General features: G+C 38.7%; 1 protein-coding gene across 1 annotated transcript in view; it reads left to right on the top strand.

Moving 5' to 3' along the window:
• Positions 1–453: 453 nt before the first annotated feature.
• Positions 454–15,961, top strand: part of TRPM1 (transient receptor potential cation channel subfamily M member 1) — a 73,419-nt gene continuing 57,911 nt past the window's right edge. The window contains exon 1 of the mRNA XM_026052833.1: positions 454–546. Within this exon, the coding sequence (XP_025908618.1) occupies positions 544–546 (3 nt within the window). The 5' untranslated portion in view covers positions 454–543. The remainder of the gene's footprint in view (positions 547–15,961) is intronic.

Here is a 15,961-nt window from a genome sequence, read left to right as displayed (position 1 = left end):
AAGTGAGGTTACTGAAGTGAGTTTTGTTCTTTAAATTGTTAGTATTTTGACTATTTCCAGTGTGTGAGCCATTAGATGGCAATGCAAGTACCAATTTATTGGCTCACTGGCGTAAGCAGAGGTAATACGTTTACCTTTTCTGTTCTATGGGTCTCGTGATCCACTTAATTTCACACTAAATTTGCTTTATCTTTTTTTGAAAAGGAGAGAGATGATTGCTAGATAAAAGGACTCTTGAGAAAGAAAACTGGAAAAAGCTGAAGGAAAAATTCCATGAAGTATTCTACAGCCTTCCTCTTGGCTTTTAAAGTGTTAAGCCTGAAACTAAATGGCTTTTCTTTTCTACAAATGTCATAGGTCAATTATATACTGATTTTTTTTTTGTTATGTAAATTGTGACACTTTTTATCCAAATCTGCTTTTTCCCTAGGTTGATACAGCATTTCCTGGAGAATATGTAGCTTACAGAAAAAGTCATCAACCTTTCTTCATCAAATACCCCGCAGACAACGGTGCCCAGCAACCTACACTGTGCCCATTCCCATGGTAGGTGATCAACACTGAGCAGTGCTCTGTCTGCTTGTCATTTCAGGGACAGAAACAAAGAGGAATTGTCGAAGTATGTAAAGGCTAAAAGCTATAAGAGAGATAATGTGTTGAAGTACATAACTTGGCGTGAGTTGTCAAAGGAGACTGAAAGCTCCTGTGCTCCTGTTACCAATTTTGCTGAGCACATAGGGTTTTAAACAGAGTTCTGTGAACACAGTGTTCAGTTCCCCAAAAGCTCTTTGTGGCTTGAGTTTGTGGTTGCTCAGAGTGAGGGAAGATGTCAAGCTCTGTATTATAAAATTCTAAAGCTTTTTTGCAAATAACAAAGGTACTTTGCCTGGTAAAGTATCCTACTTCTGAGGAAAAAGAACACATGGTTTTAAAAAGTGTGTATTTTTTTCAGAACTTGAAAAAGTGAAACTTCTGTGCATTGTGCTTAGGGATACATAGCTTTGGATTCTTTTCTTTGATTCATTTGATTTTGATTTCCCACCATAACTTTTATGTCTTGGAAATCATCCATCCTTTGCTGAGGTTACTATTAAGACCACCAATTATAATGCAGAATGTAATGTGAAAAAAAGTTTTGTATTCGGTACCTAATGTCAGCAAATGCTCAAAGGTAGCTCTTGTTAATAGTACTGATTTTAAAACTAAATGGCACCCTGAGTTGACTGCTTCAGGCACCAGTTGTAGTAGAACATGATGATAAACCTAGGTGTTCATAGTTTATGTAACTTTTGATTCCCCAGTGTGTCTCTGACTACCTGAATCTCAACGTCTCTCTGATTGGGTGCTGTTGTACTACCCTGCTGTGGAGCCTTATCACTATTATCACTGCCTGCTATGTAGTTATGTTCATAAATATAGTATTTCTTGTCATTAGATTCTCTCTTTTTTTTTTCTCCGTCTCTTTGTTTTTTTGTGCACCAAGAATAGAGAGACACTCAAAAAAAAAATTCAACACAGATCTTAAGCTTTTGCTAAAAAGGCCCAGTAGACAATTGTTGGGGCAGGAAAAAGTGGTTGTTTTTTTCTAAAAATATTACAGACTCACAGAGTGGTTGAGGTTGGAAGAGTCTGTGGTCTTGCTGTGGGGCATTTGTTTTTCCTTTTTGTTGGTAATGAGACCTAGCAGTTGTTTTCATAGCTTTTTGTTCACGACATAAAAGTAACATACTACTGCTTTGATGTGCCTGAGGCACCACCAGTTCCTCTGAACGCATAGGTGTGTGGCGTGCCAGGGCTGAAAAATGCTCTGTGTGAGAAAGCACAATCACAGTGCTCCTCTTATACCACTAAGCAGCCTGAGCAAGCAGACACTAGCAGTTCTTCAAATTGTTAATGCTAGACCTTGTTATTGCTTGAAGAGGTACGTGAGGCTCACGAATGAGTGTGTATTTATAGTTGTGTTTTCATATTGTTCTTTCAAAACAACCTGCTGCTGTAAGATTATCTGTTTTGGAAAGCAAAGCATTTCATCAGTACCAGGAAATGTCTCTTTTCCTTTAACCAAGTGCTCTTCACTTGCCTCTCCATTATATGTTTCTGAGGTTGTTGTGCAAAACCATTAGAACATAGGCTGAATTCCTGCAGTATTTTGTATATACTCTGGTGGCACAAAAAGAGGTAGGAAGGGGTTAGTTTTTTTAAGAGTTAAAAATGTTAAATGCTTAAACTAGTCCTCTGAAGTGGCCAATTTGTGAAGGGAGTGTATAAAAGACAAATGGGATTAAGTCCTTTTGAAGAGTAATTTTGGCTATTTCCTTGTTTCCAGTTGGGGGGTGGGTAGCAGGTTTATCTTCAAGTAATAGAGTAACAGATGTAACAATAATAGATGGGAAGGATTTGAAGTAATAGGTAACTCATAGTTACCTATTACTAACACAGCTACTCACTGAGTTACCTCACAGTTACTAACATGGTGCAGTGACTTCAGAAGGTCCTGATGTACATTCATGTCTTTAGGCAGGAAAATTTCTTTTGAAGGTGCGGACAGATTTGCTTGCAGGGTCAGTTGCCTGGATGTTCTGGGAGCAAAACCTAACTAATTATGCCCATTTTGAAGTATAGTRCTTTTGGACCTGCAGTTCTGCAGCATCAAGCACAATGCTTTCAGGTTTTGTTCTTAACCTAGCCTTAACTTCCTTCTGGCTAGTATTTTCTAGTCAAAAATAAAATCATTGTTCTTTTCAGACACCTGGTCTCTTTCCTAATTTTTGTTTATTCTCCTCTGTCTACTTTTGCTCTCTCTCCGTATATTTAGGCAGAGTGGTACAAATTGAATTAGGATTTTTGTGAGAATTCATGAAGATAATACAGAGCACGCCATGATTTGCCATAACCCCTATGACTCCTATTTTCTGCCTAACAAGGACCAAACTTGCAAGTCATCCTGTGGGTTGCTGGTTTTGGAAACGTTGCCTCTTTAATCCCCGGGCCTGCTCGGTAGGCAGAGCCACCCCGAGCAGCGACCCTTTAACATTCCACCAAGCCTCTAGCCCCTASTCTGCCGAGGACCATCTGCTCTTTTCATGTGCCTTTCTACTGATACCAGAATAATTTCCATCTGAGCGCCCTGTGCTTTGCACGAATAAAAACCTTTCAGGCTGCTGCTTCTAAAGTAGATTTACCTTCAATCACCATTTATTAAATCTCTGTCCATTAAAAACCATAGCTTGCAGAAGCTGTGTGCATTAAGCCTGATTATAGAGTCGGTAGAGAAGAGGGAGGGGGACAGCACTTTGTATCAGTGTATTGCCTTGTTTTTCTACTTATCTAGCTGGCTGGTAGTACTTGTGACAGGGTGCACATCAGAACAGGAGTCTCGTTTACTTGGCTCTGATTTTGTTTTATGCATCAGTCTCTCTCCTTTTTATTTGTTTAAGCTGTTAACTAAAGGACTGTTGGCTTCAGTAGAAACTGCCCAGGCTGTATGATAAAAATTAGAGTTTTCTGTGGTGGTGAGGTGCTAGATCCCTTATGGAGGGTAAGGGCCAGGGGATTAAGAAAGGAAGAGGAGGCAAATTCACAGGTTCCTTACGGAGGATGAGTGGCTCCTTCAAACGTACTTCATTTAAGGGCTCAGCATCTGGATCACAAAGGGTAAGTCTGCAATCACCCAGCTAGTATGATCAATGGAAATGGTTGGCTTTGTATTTTTAACAGCTGGTACCATTATGAGTAAGAATTATTCTCTCCCTCTGTGCTTGTGTAAGTCTCAAAGAATCTGTCATGTGCAGTGGTCTTAGCAATGAATCATTGCCCTTATGGGACATATGAAGCCTGTCTTAACCCTGTCCACATGAACACTGTCTTAAGAATCTTGGAGATAAATACCACCAGTTACATTATAATTATTTCTATCTGTAATGAAGATCGTATTTTGATGACCAGTGATGCTCAGCATTCATGGCAAATTCAGATGCAAGCACTGAGAAGGCGGGTAGGATGTGTAAAGGATTTTGTTGTGATTCACTGAATGCTCATGCAGCCGTAGTCCACAAGAAATTAATTTTGTGGTTAGGTTATGTGCTGTGCAATATAGAAATTAAAAATCCAAAGGGAGGTAAGAAAGACATCAAAAGGAATCGCCTCATGCCAAGGTCATTCTGTTCATGCCATTTGAAAATAGAAGGTGCATATTATGAATTTAAAATTAATGAATTCATTTGGAGCAAAYATGGACTTAGCTCAGAATTACTTAGATTCCAGTTCTATTGACTTTTTTAGTCTATTTAACACCATTCAGGTCGTGAATCCCCTTCAGCCTTCAATCCTTTTATTTCTAATTTCTGTTGGTGCTGACAATGCTAGAGACTCATGTTCTAGTAAGGAACCTCAGCAGAGRTTAGTGGTCGTGGCCATCACCAAGCAAACTATAAACACCAATAAAGTCATATAAAGTGTTTTTTTGGTTTGTTGTTGTTTTTGATAATAACTAGCACTCTGGCGTTTTTCTCTAGTAGAGTGATCATGTAGTTGCATGTGTTACCAGCATTACAGGCCATATAGCAGGTGGGATGTACTAGGAGAAGAAACAAATTCCGTGGTCCTTGTGCTGAGCTCCATAGTCAGAAGACTAAGAAGAAAAACAGGAGACTGAAGCATTTGCCCTGGGCTCTATTCTCTGCTAATAGCTATAAAAAGAATATAACATATCAGAATGTCTAATAATACTTGGCAGCCGTGTTGCTATGTGCAACTTGACTTGCACCGCTTCTTCTTAACATGCCCCATGGCTGCATCTGAGCAGAGAGAAAAGCCAGGGTGTCATTCAGTAAAGCTATCACTAGCAAGAACTACTGCTTATTGCTTGCTTCATCATCCAGTTGGCTTTTCTAAGCTCACAGTAATTGACTGGTAATATTAACTGTATTTATTGACTACTACAGAAGAAAGTGATAGAAAATGATTTTTCCTTTAAAATACTTTTTTTTWAAATATCTGGGTTTACTTAAACGTGAAAAATTGGAATAGGAAAACCATAATTGCATGCACAGTGCCCCAGGTGCAGTAAGCCTGTTGTTGTTGTTTTAATGTCCCCAAGCCTATCTTGAATTGCAAAGCACACAGAATTTTATTCCCTGATTGAAACAGAGTCAGAATAATAAACCTAGATGAAAATTGTCTAATCTGGGCCCACTAATCACACAGGACAAGTCTAGTCAACTGAAGGTAGAAAGAACACAATGCAGATTTTGTTTTTCATAATGAAGTTCAATTTGTGATCGGAGATACTTTATTTTAAAAGCTGGCACTTCCTTTTCAGCTTGCTCATCTTTCTAATTATTTTAGTGACTTTCTATTTTTTTTGTATCAGTGTCCATTTTAGAAATTAAAGTCATCTTTCATGAGAAGAATATTATTTCTAGAGTTGATTTTAAAAAATAGTTTATTGAATTTAAATGGCAATGTATGCAGTAAGCTGGAAGTGATACTTCTATGCAGTGGTACATTCAGTGTAAATAGCTGTAGGCACATGTCTGCATAGAGGAAGCAGAAGTGATTTCACCTGAAAGCCTCAATTTCTCCAGGCAAGAAATCTAGATGTAATTATATGTTGGGAGAGTGTTTTGCATTAAATATAAACTTTTGTTAGTGATACAGCTCATAGAGTTGAAAATGGGGCTTAAAGCTGTATGTGTGTTACAAGGTAACACACCTGTTAAAGGTGTATGTGTGTTACAAGGATTTAGTACTGTGGGAATATGTTGGGAAAATCTAGATAGCAAATGGTTCAAGCTGTGACATAGCTAAACATACAGATATAGAATGAAAATTTCACCTTATGAATGCTGTGCGGTTTGGACTCTTGGACCTTCAGACTAAGGCAAATAGTTCATCATATATTTTGCAAATGACCTGACAAACTGGAGAAATGAGAGGTGAGGATGATGCATTCTCTTAGATTTAAAGCCCAGAGAACCTATGGCTTTAGTTTTTAGACAGAAAGATTATTTTTGTTTCCACTTTAAGTAAATTACTATTTAATTTGTCTTACTGCTAATGAAAACCTAGGATAGTATAAAATCCCTTTACGTTGGTTACAGTTGTTAATCTTATGATTTATTTCATGTGCCTCACTGAGTCAACACAGAATCAGTTCAGTGTTGGTTTGGTATCTTAATGTCCTTCAATAAACTAGATGAAAGCTTTGTGAAAAAACATCTCTAATTAGAGTATTCTTAGACAGTAGTGGTTGATGACAACAGGAATTGGAACCAAATCCCTTAACAGTCTCAGCAGGATGTGCAATTGGCCAAGGCAATTACAATGCTTTTTTTTTTTTTTTTTTCTTCTGTGACATACCATCCACCTAAAGAGCATCAATACAATAGAGTATTTATACAATTTGAAATATAGGGCAAGCTAAATGGTTGTTGTAGGAGAGTCCATGACACTTTTCTTGGTGTCCTGCAAATTTCTTCTCAAGTAGTAAGATGTGGTTTTTTGGAGTCTTGATTTTCTGTCAGGATTGTCAGAAATTGTTTGCAGAGAGCCAAGCGTGTGTTCCAGGTCTGAGTCACGCAGCACAGCGAGGCGTGCCGCACCACAGGCRTCCCCCGCTCTGCGAGGCAACTCCTGCAGCCTCCTGCACTGTTTCCTCGAGCAGCAGATGGTGAGCGCAGACGGCAGGAGTGTGATCCGTGTCATGAAGCGGAAGGTGCTTCCAGTTCAAGATAAGGTGTCAGCTTGGAACCACAGATAACACTTCCTGCACTGAGTAGCTGCTGTGTACGCCCACTGTTCCTCAGAAATCAGAAGTGGTGTCATCATGGCTTCCTCAATGCAAATGTGATAAGTTTTGCTAGAGTTTATTGGCATTCATCAGCATACTTGAACCCGAAGTATTTTGGTAATTACTTGGAATTATAGTTGTTACTTTATAAGGAAGATGTGTGTATCTCATGGAGCATCTGCCTGTCTGCGCAAACACTGTCTGAGCCCCACAGTTTACAGGTTTACAGCACGTACAGTCTGTTCAGAATAATTAAGGGTATTATGAGTTGAAAATGTCTCTGTAGGCTTGGCCTGGTGTCCAACCCATTGCAATCATGCACGTATCTATTAACTTTTACCCCTTTCTAAATGCAAGCAACAAATAAATTCTTTGTGTAAAGGGACTGCTTTGAAATATGGTGGAGAAAAGAGTTTCTATCCAGATAAAATTGTTGGGCTAGTATAGGTTGACAGATTGTAATGGCAGAAACCTTAGGAAATGTTACTGTGCTGTTCCTYGTGTTAGCTATATCAGTGAAAGCATGAGTTTAGTATCCATATTTGTTACTGTCATATAAGGGAGAAGCTGCAAAAGGGAGCAGTGGAGAACTGTCCTCTTTCATATTGCACATGAGCAAAGCCTTCAGTTCTAGGGGAGGATAATTTTTGAAATGTTCCCTAACACTTGACTTGTGCCTGTGATTATGATGGAATTAAGATTGGCACTTGAGCAGATGAGGAGAGAACAAGTCTTTTCTCAGGATTTATTTATTTATTTATTTATTTATTTATTTATTAAGGGCTACTGAACATCAGAATCTGTCTGTGCTTTACAGAATCGTGTTTATTTTTCAGCAACTTGATCATGTTCTTGCTGGCTGTTTTAAATGCAGTCCTGTCAGCTGGCAAATTCAGATGCCTCTGTCTCACAGCTGTGCTTCACTACCTGTTTCCCTGCTCCAAGTATTCCTGCTCTAATTGGGCTAAGCTCTGTCACTGGTGCTTGGCTCGCACAGCACTCACCAAGTGTAGCTTATCCAGCACCTCTTGCAGGGTCCTCTCTCTGAAGACCTGCAAAAACAAGCAGGGAAAAATGAGAGCAGGAGCTGTGAGCTATTTCTTACTTTGGTGCATGTAGCTCTATAAAAGGGAGTTCTCTAGAGTGACTACCTGTTAAAGACAAAAATGAATGCTCAGGAGTTCGGCAAAACTCACACCGACTTGCAAACATGAACAAGTAGGTATGTAAGAGTGCTTTAAAACTAGGAAAAGCAGTTCTACTAGAGTAGTTTTGCCTGAGGTCTCAAGTAGTGAGCATGTTTCCCAGGAAAGTTCAGGGAGATTCTGAGGAACTCTGGGAAATGGGGGAGTATGAACGGGCAGTGGCCCCAAAGGAGGTTGTGCACAAGGAACGCGAGAACRGTAAATGATGGAATCCTGGCATAAAGAGCTTCTGCACAGTTTACATTGTGCTATAGAGTTAATGCATGTGTCATCTGTTAGAAAGATTTGAAATCCAAATGAGTACGAAAACAAAGGTACCCTGATGAACAATTGTCATATAATTAGAGAAGCTGATTTTGCATTACATTTAACAAAATGAGGAAACTGCAGATATAGAGAGTGCAGATACAGAGAGATTTTCTGTAGCTATGACAACTCATTTCCCTAGTGCAGCTTGTATTGCCCATAGCACTTAGTTTCATCCAAAACTCAAGAAACTGATTAGAAGCTTATTTCTAATGGTAATCTCATAGTTTTTAATGGATAATGCTGGCCTTTTTTATCAGTAATTTCACTTTTATTGAACAATATGATAGTTTTTATGATTTTGAATAGCTTCAACAATTCAATTTTTGAATAGCTTTCATCAACAAGTGATCCAACAGAATTTTGAAGGCTTTGCATGTTCACTGAGCTGTGACATATGCCAGCAGTATAAACTACTACTTCTGTTTAAAAAAAAAAAAAAAAAAAGTTCACCAGCAGGGTTTTAGTACTGTATTAGAGCCTATTATGCTCACAGGGTTGATTATTTTGTTAAAATTCTCTTGCAATCCTAAATATTCTTCATTACAAGCCATAAATTAGATCACATGAAATGTTTTAATTGGATTCATTCTGTGTTGCTAGATGCAGTAAATTACATGGCCTTGAGCTTTCCATAAGAGAATACTAAAAGAATATCCTTTTTCTTTTTAAGTAAATAGCAATGCTATAAAAGCAATTTTTCTGCAGTCACAATAAAGAGCAACTAATTAACTGACTACAGAGATAGTGTTTCTTCTAAACTTAAGTKCCTGAGATTTGAAGGATGAGGATGAATGTAATTTTGCCATGTAGTCATTATCTCCTGTTTTCTTATATTCCGTAATGCAGATGTGTTGTAAAACAATATCAGCTTGTATGATGTCCTCTTGGAAATGACATGAAAAGGCAGCCTTGTTGTATGAAGATTAATCTCTAATAATAGCAGAGTAAAAGATGTAACAGCTGGTATGGATTAATATTCCTTTAATATCTGCTTTCATGTGATTAATAACTGYATGGCTTAAACCTTTGCCAGGGAAAGCAAGCAGGGGCTACTAAGCTCTACTGAATGTACCATTTCTATTTTTTTTCATAGAATAGATATTAAGTTAAATGTTTTTCCTTCTTTATTTTCCAAAGTTCAGAACTGGTTTTAATTTCTCTCCTTCCAATCTTTCTGTCCTAGGTCATGCATTAGAAACATTCTTCGTGGAAAGAAGTGAAATAAGTCAGCTACCACTGAATGGGATATAAGGCAGAGGTTCCTTCTCTCTTGATTCTGATACACAGTATCAAGTCTATTCCTAATATAATTCAGCAATAAATCATTTACTTCTGTTTTGGTTCATTTAGGAATGCATTGGATCTTTGCCTTCAAGGACATATTAGGTAGTAATATCTTTTCCCAGTGTTAAATCTTTGGTGGGGATTTTTACGTTATAAAAATGAAACCTTTGTTTGGAACTGAAGAGCAAAGGGTAAATTCCAAAGCTTATAAAAAGATTTAATCAGCATGTGATTAGCTGGATCAGTGCTCAGAGCCCAGGGTATGCTGTTTTGAAATTACATCCTAATCGCTTAGCAATGTGACTAGGTTTTATTGAAGTTTGATTCCCAAAGATATTTTTCAATTATGGACATGAATTTTCTGATAGAATTGAAGATCTAAAATGCCAGGTGGGAAGAGGCATTCTGCTCACAAGTTGACAAGCTTATTCCATTTTATGGCCTCTTATATCCATAGGTAAGCACGAGAACATATGAGATTAGGAGCAACTGTACTGGGTTAGGTCTGGATCTGCCTTGCCCAGTGCTGTGGCAGCGCAGTCTGGGGATGTCCTAGGAGCAGGGTGAGGATGTAGTTATTCCTGCTCCAAGCTCTCTCCTGTCTAGTGAGCTTTGAAACAGGATTTGTCTGAACCAGAGATGTTTGGTACTTCAGGGTTAGGGTTAATGTGAAATTATGCTTTTGACTTTAGTGGTCACAGCTTCSTGCACCAAGCACTTTGACAGCCTAATCACAAGTTGTGGGAAAGTGCAGAAGCCAAATGGAGCTGCGTAGTTGGGGAAATGGGCTTTTGTTTATGTGAGATTAATATCCCAAGTTGAGAATCTTTTAATCTTGTTGTTGAACTTCTACTTTAGTTYTTGGTTCTCGCTTAGCTTCAACATTTTTGTTGAGCTTTCCTTAAAAGTCCTTATGCTTCTGGTTCCCTGAGCACATACAAGCTTTGGTGGTTGTTTTGTCAAGCCTAGGTTGGAACTGAGGGCTTAACKTGGCAAGTTCCTGTGTTCTCCGAAGTTAGTAGCTCTGAGTGTTGATTGTGGATAAAATGTCTTCATGGCACATCTTCTCTGAATACTAGCTAGTCTGGCTCTTCAGGAGTGTCTTGAATTCCATTTTTCAGCCTTTTATCTCTGAAAATAATAATTCTCCAGGGAAATACAGACACTTTCTGGGAAGGAGCTTGGCATCAAGTGACAGGGCACTTCATTTGCTTCAAGTAGCAGTGCTGCTTAACAAGTTGCTGCTTGTGTGTCTCCTCCTGGTCAACACAGGAGTGCTGTGGCATGACTCTATGCTTTCCTACTCCCACCTAAAAGCTTTTGTTGGTTTGCTTGTTTTTCCCCTGCACAGAGCCGGGATTGCAGTGACCGGGAAGGTCTCAGCTCTGCTGCTTGGCATTGTCTCACCTCTCGTGACCTGCCTGTCTGCTCGGGGAAGGAAGTGGTTGGGGGCTTTAAATGGAGATTTAGAGTTCCGGTTGCGTATCCTGTCTATTCCAGTACAGGGAAGTGACTCACGGTGTTAAAATGGCTTGTCCTCTACGCTAGTCATTAGTGTCCTATTCCAGACTATGGCCTGGGTAAAATAAGCCTTAGTAGTTAGAAAAACTCAAACCCTAATGCAATTTCTGGCATTCATCTACCTATAACACTTAGGTGCTACTTAAATATTTTTCCATTTCAATTACAAGGATGTAAAGTCATTTCGTTTAGTGCTGAGGGAGAACTATATTATTTCTTTGTTATAATTTAGCCTTTCACTCTAGCAAAGTATTAGTATGGGGAAAAGGCCAAGTGTGCAGTAGAGGCTCCTAAATGTAAGCACAAACCTAGGTGTAAGAACAAGCCCAAGTCATTCAGGCTGAGTGTCATCTTGGTTTTCTTTTCTGAAAGGAGAACAGAAATAACAAAATTTTCATGGAATGTACATGTGGGAGGGGGAGGTAGTTACAATGAGTAAATTGCTTTGTTTTGCATTTCAGGTTCCTTTCATGTAAATAAGGGAAAATATTCAACTCACATACTGTTCTCATTAGTATGAAACTTCATTAGTGCTTTTCTAAGTGATGAAATAGATAAGTGCTTTTGTTTTCAATGCATGAATACACAGAAACATTATGCATTTGAGTGTTTTGGTAGAATACAGATGAAATTGGAGCCGAGTCAATAAATTAGGAAGGGAAGTAAACCAAGTAAAACTTCTCTGTATCATTGTAACAGGAATGTTAGATAAAATAAGAGTTGAAAAGAACATGGAATTTGAGCTGTAAATATACTTAACTCCAGTGCACAAAAGAGTGAAGCTGTGAGTAAGTTGACTTCTGGAATAACACGTAGAGAAACAGATGCAGCTTTAATGAGAGAGATTGTTTATGGCTGAAGCTTTCGGTGATGGGAATGACCTAATCCCAGGGCCAGGAATGTTGGCAAACCCTTTATTCAGGGATGCCAGTGCAGCTAAAGGGGAGGCGGTTATCTTGCTTTCTAGAAAAAAAGTTATGTAACATTCAAAGCTAATTTAATGGATCCACTTTGTGGACTTAACCTTAAGCAGTGTTTAAAATTACATGTTTTATTTTGGGGCTGGCCATATGCATCTGACATGACTACTTTCATCAGTTGCATTACTGTTGCATTGTTTTTGTTTTACTCTCCTGAGGTGTACAGCAGGATTGTTGTAGCTTAAATGGTATACATACTACCAAGACAAAAATTATTAGAGCATTAATCATTTAATTGCTGTCTGAATGTGCAATATTTCATTAAGCCTCTCCCAGATAAATGGAATCATGTTCATGTGTCCATGGAGAGAGGACTTTTGCTGGTAATGTGTTTCCAAATGTATTTTCAGACTTTGCAAGGTGGATATAAGTAGATCAAAATAAAAATATTACTTTCCTGAGACCTTAGACCTCATCAAACACTCAGATTTTGTTCTCTTGACTACTGGGTGCATTTGGATTAATCAACCACTAGATAGAGCTATGCTAAATGGAAAGGACCTCCCTGTGAAGTTTTGTGCTGAAGTGCCTGTTTTCCCCAGGAAGGAGCCAAATAAACTGTTTTTTTAATACAGTAAAAATGGGTCTTTTTCTAGATGCACATTAAGACTTCAGTGAATAATCCAATGTAATTTCCATCTATTATTATTAAATAAGCCATATCTTTAAATTACCAGAGCAATCAATTCTTAATCATACAGCTATCACAAGGCAATTTTATCTTCACCGAACTTGGAAAGCAACAGCTGCATTAAGTTTTTTATTTTAAACTTAGGAGCTCAGAAGTGCTCGTGTTGATCAAAGAGCTGTAAACATTAAAAAAACCCAAAAACCTACAATACTGTCTAGTATAGCTTTGACCCAATGCAAGATGATTTCATAAAATGATTTGATTTTTGCAATGTTCTTTTCCAGTGTATCTGGCAGTGCATTTCTGGCAGGAGCTTTTCACCATCAGAACAGCCAGTGATGGATTTAGTCTTTTGCCAGTGGTTGGGATTTTGTGTGCCAGAGTTGTGCTAGGCTGCTACAAAAGCTGCACAACACCCAAGAGACTGCAGCATGCAGGCTGATTCATCCTGAAAAATGAGCAGAAGTTATTGGCAAGTAGGAGATACACATATATGATCTGCCTCAGCTGACAGTAAATAGTAGCACAAAGAGGAGACCAGAAAGGACAGTGTTCTGGKAGCCATCTCGAAGCTTTCAGCACTGCAGACAGAGCCTGGGAGGATGATGCAGGGCACCCAGGGGTGCTCTGCAGAGCTGCAGCTGCCACCCACCRCCAAGAAGAGTCTGGGCCTCTAGTGACGTGTGCAGTTCTCGGCTCTCATCAAGACAGTCAGAAGGCTTGGGGCTTGGGTCCAGTACCATGGCTATATGTCATATGGAAATGTGGCCATAGTAATCAAATGTTTTTCTATAAAATTCTGATGGTTTCAGAATTCTCTGTGGTTGAATCAAAGCCTTCATTAAGGTCTCATTGTTTTTATCAGACCCAAATGAAATTGTTACTAGCCAGGACTCTGAGTAGATATTTGATTCCATTTTGTTTTCAATTCCTGGCAATAAAATGGCACCCAGCCTGCTGGTGGAGTGGATTTGTGATTCTCTGTACGGATCAGCCCTGGATTAGTGAGGTGCAGCTGGTATGTTCCACATGCTGAGTGCATTTGGCACATATTCTTTCATTTTTTCATGTCCTTCTGTACATGAATATTTACTGTCTCTCTCCCCCTTTTGCGGGGACTTGGTCCTGTTCAGTGGTGAAATTACCTTTTTGTAAGTTGTGTGTTAATGAGACTGAGCAAAAGGGTACTGCTTAAGTGATATTTTACCAAAAGAGAATTTGAAAGAAATGTTTTAGTATAACAAGACTTGTTTGTGTTTAAGGGATCTACCTTGCTAAAAAGTGAAGCTAGTTTTTAAGCTGTCAGTCAAAAATGCAAAAGATCCTTGTGGTTTCTTCAAATGTAGAATGCATAAAATGAGACTTCCAGCTTTTAAAGTTGTCTTCAATTACCGCGCCGCTCCTGTAGCAAGCCGCACAGTTGTGTGCTTAGTCCAGCTCAGGACCTGTGCTCTGCGCTTCGCTTTCCTTTGAAGTTGCAGATTAGAAAGTTTTATACTTCTGTCATCATTTCTGAACATCTTACATTATAACTGCCAAGTGTGGTGGCATAGGGTTTTTGGTTTTGTTTTGCTATASTTGCAAGGGGATCTGCTTCTGCCCCTCTGGTCACGATGCTGCCAGCCAGGGTAAGCTCTGAGGCTTGTCCACTGGCCTGGCCGTTCCAGCTGAACCTGGCAGGCCCTGCTGAGCTTGGCACTTGCAAATACCTTTTCTGTGAAGTCTTGGAACAGCATCCTTACCTAAGTGACTGAGAAGGACTTTAAAAAAAAAAAATCATGCTATTACTTGCAGTACAAAGCATTTAACATAGAACATTGTAGTTATATAATTGTAGGCTCATTARTGGCTGTATTTTTCCTTGCAAATTTGACTAAATCCTGTTTGGTKCAGTCACTCTTAGGTCTGGTGTGTTGGCAGGTACCAGTTCACCAAGATCAGCAGTGCGGTGTCTGCCAGTACTGACTGTTGCATCTTTTTTTTGCTCCTGTTGAGCATAATTGCACAGCTAGGTCAGGCTTTCCATGATTTAAACTTCTAACAGTGTTTTCCAAAATGGTTGCCTGCATCCAGGCTTTTTATTCCCTATAATAGAACCTGTTAAAAAAAAAAAAAAGTGGGAATATTTCATATTTTACACTGAGATGACTAACAGTTTTAAAAGTCTTGCTCTGAAAACAGAGGCATTTTTATTGAGATACTTGTGCACAAGTCTGAATGTCCCACATCATCTTAGACCCAATTTGGTTTTCTGTCATTTCAAGGTTTGTTTAGGGAAGGATTTGATTTCATAGCTCATCTCTTCAAACACAGTAACTTCTAATTCAGCCATCTATGTCTGTCAGTTTTACCTAGTTTCATAACAGCTCTAGTCAATTAGTAAAGAATCAAATGGGAATTATCTTGTTCTCCCCATAAACAAGATGATTCAAGTACTAAAGGAACTTTAACCTGTCAGCARGTAATTACACTTCAACAGTCAAAGAGCACAAACTCATCACCTTGATTTGCCAACATTCAATCATGATAATATTGTTAAGCCTAATAGTAGAAATTGCTGGGAACARTCTTGGTGGACAGACTTATTTTAAAAATTCTTTAGTCATAGATTGCATTTAAGCAGAGCAGGTGCTGGCAGTCAGAGACTCCATGGCTAGGATCCTCTACCAATTAAAATCTCTGTTAATTACACTAAAGGAAACCTAATGTCACTTTTAATACAGAGCCCCTATATCTCATACTGTCTCACATCTCTGTCTCATGCTGAGATGATGAATACTCTGTGTATGTGAAAGCAGCCCAGCCGTTTCCACTGTGATCATCGTSTTCAGCCCGTGCCCGTCTCTGAAGGGAGAAGAAAAGCAGTTATAAGTCTATGAATTTTGGTACTGGAAAGAACTAAATAGATGGKATGATCGATGATTTAAAACTATTTCTCTGTGGATATGTATGCACCATGAAAATCTCAAGCAAGCTAAGTAATACAATGCTTTAGTGACTTCTTTTGAATCCTTGACTTCTCTTTGAATTCATTTAGATAAGAGAGAGGAATATGCATTTACTTTTAAGAAGGTCTCATTATGYTTATTCTCTCACTGTTTCTAATACCAAGCAGTTCTTTGGAGAGTGTCATTATTTGGTTCTCTGGATACCATTTAACAGAAATGACTCTACTTTTTTCTACCWACCTTGTGTCTCAACAAAGCTGGATTTTGCTGGTTGGTATATTGTTGTAGTTAAA

The sequence above is a fragment of the Nothoprocta perdicaria genome, unplaced genomic scaffold, assembly GCF_003342845.1.
Source record: "Nothoprocta perdicaria isolate Ctin4 unplaced genomic scaffold, notPer1 scaffold_113, whole genome shotgun sequence".
Taxonomy (NCBI): Eukaryota; Metazoa; Chordata; class Aves; order Tinamiformes; family Tinamidae; genus Nothoprocta; species Nothoprocta perdicaria.
This window is presented reverse-complemented; position numbering and strand designations above follow the sequence as displayed.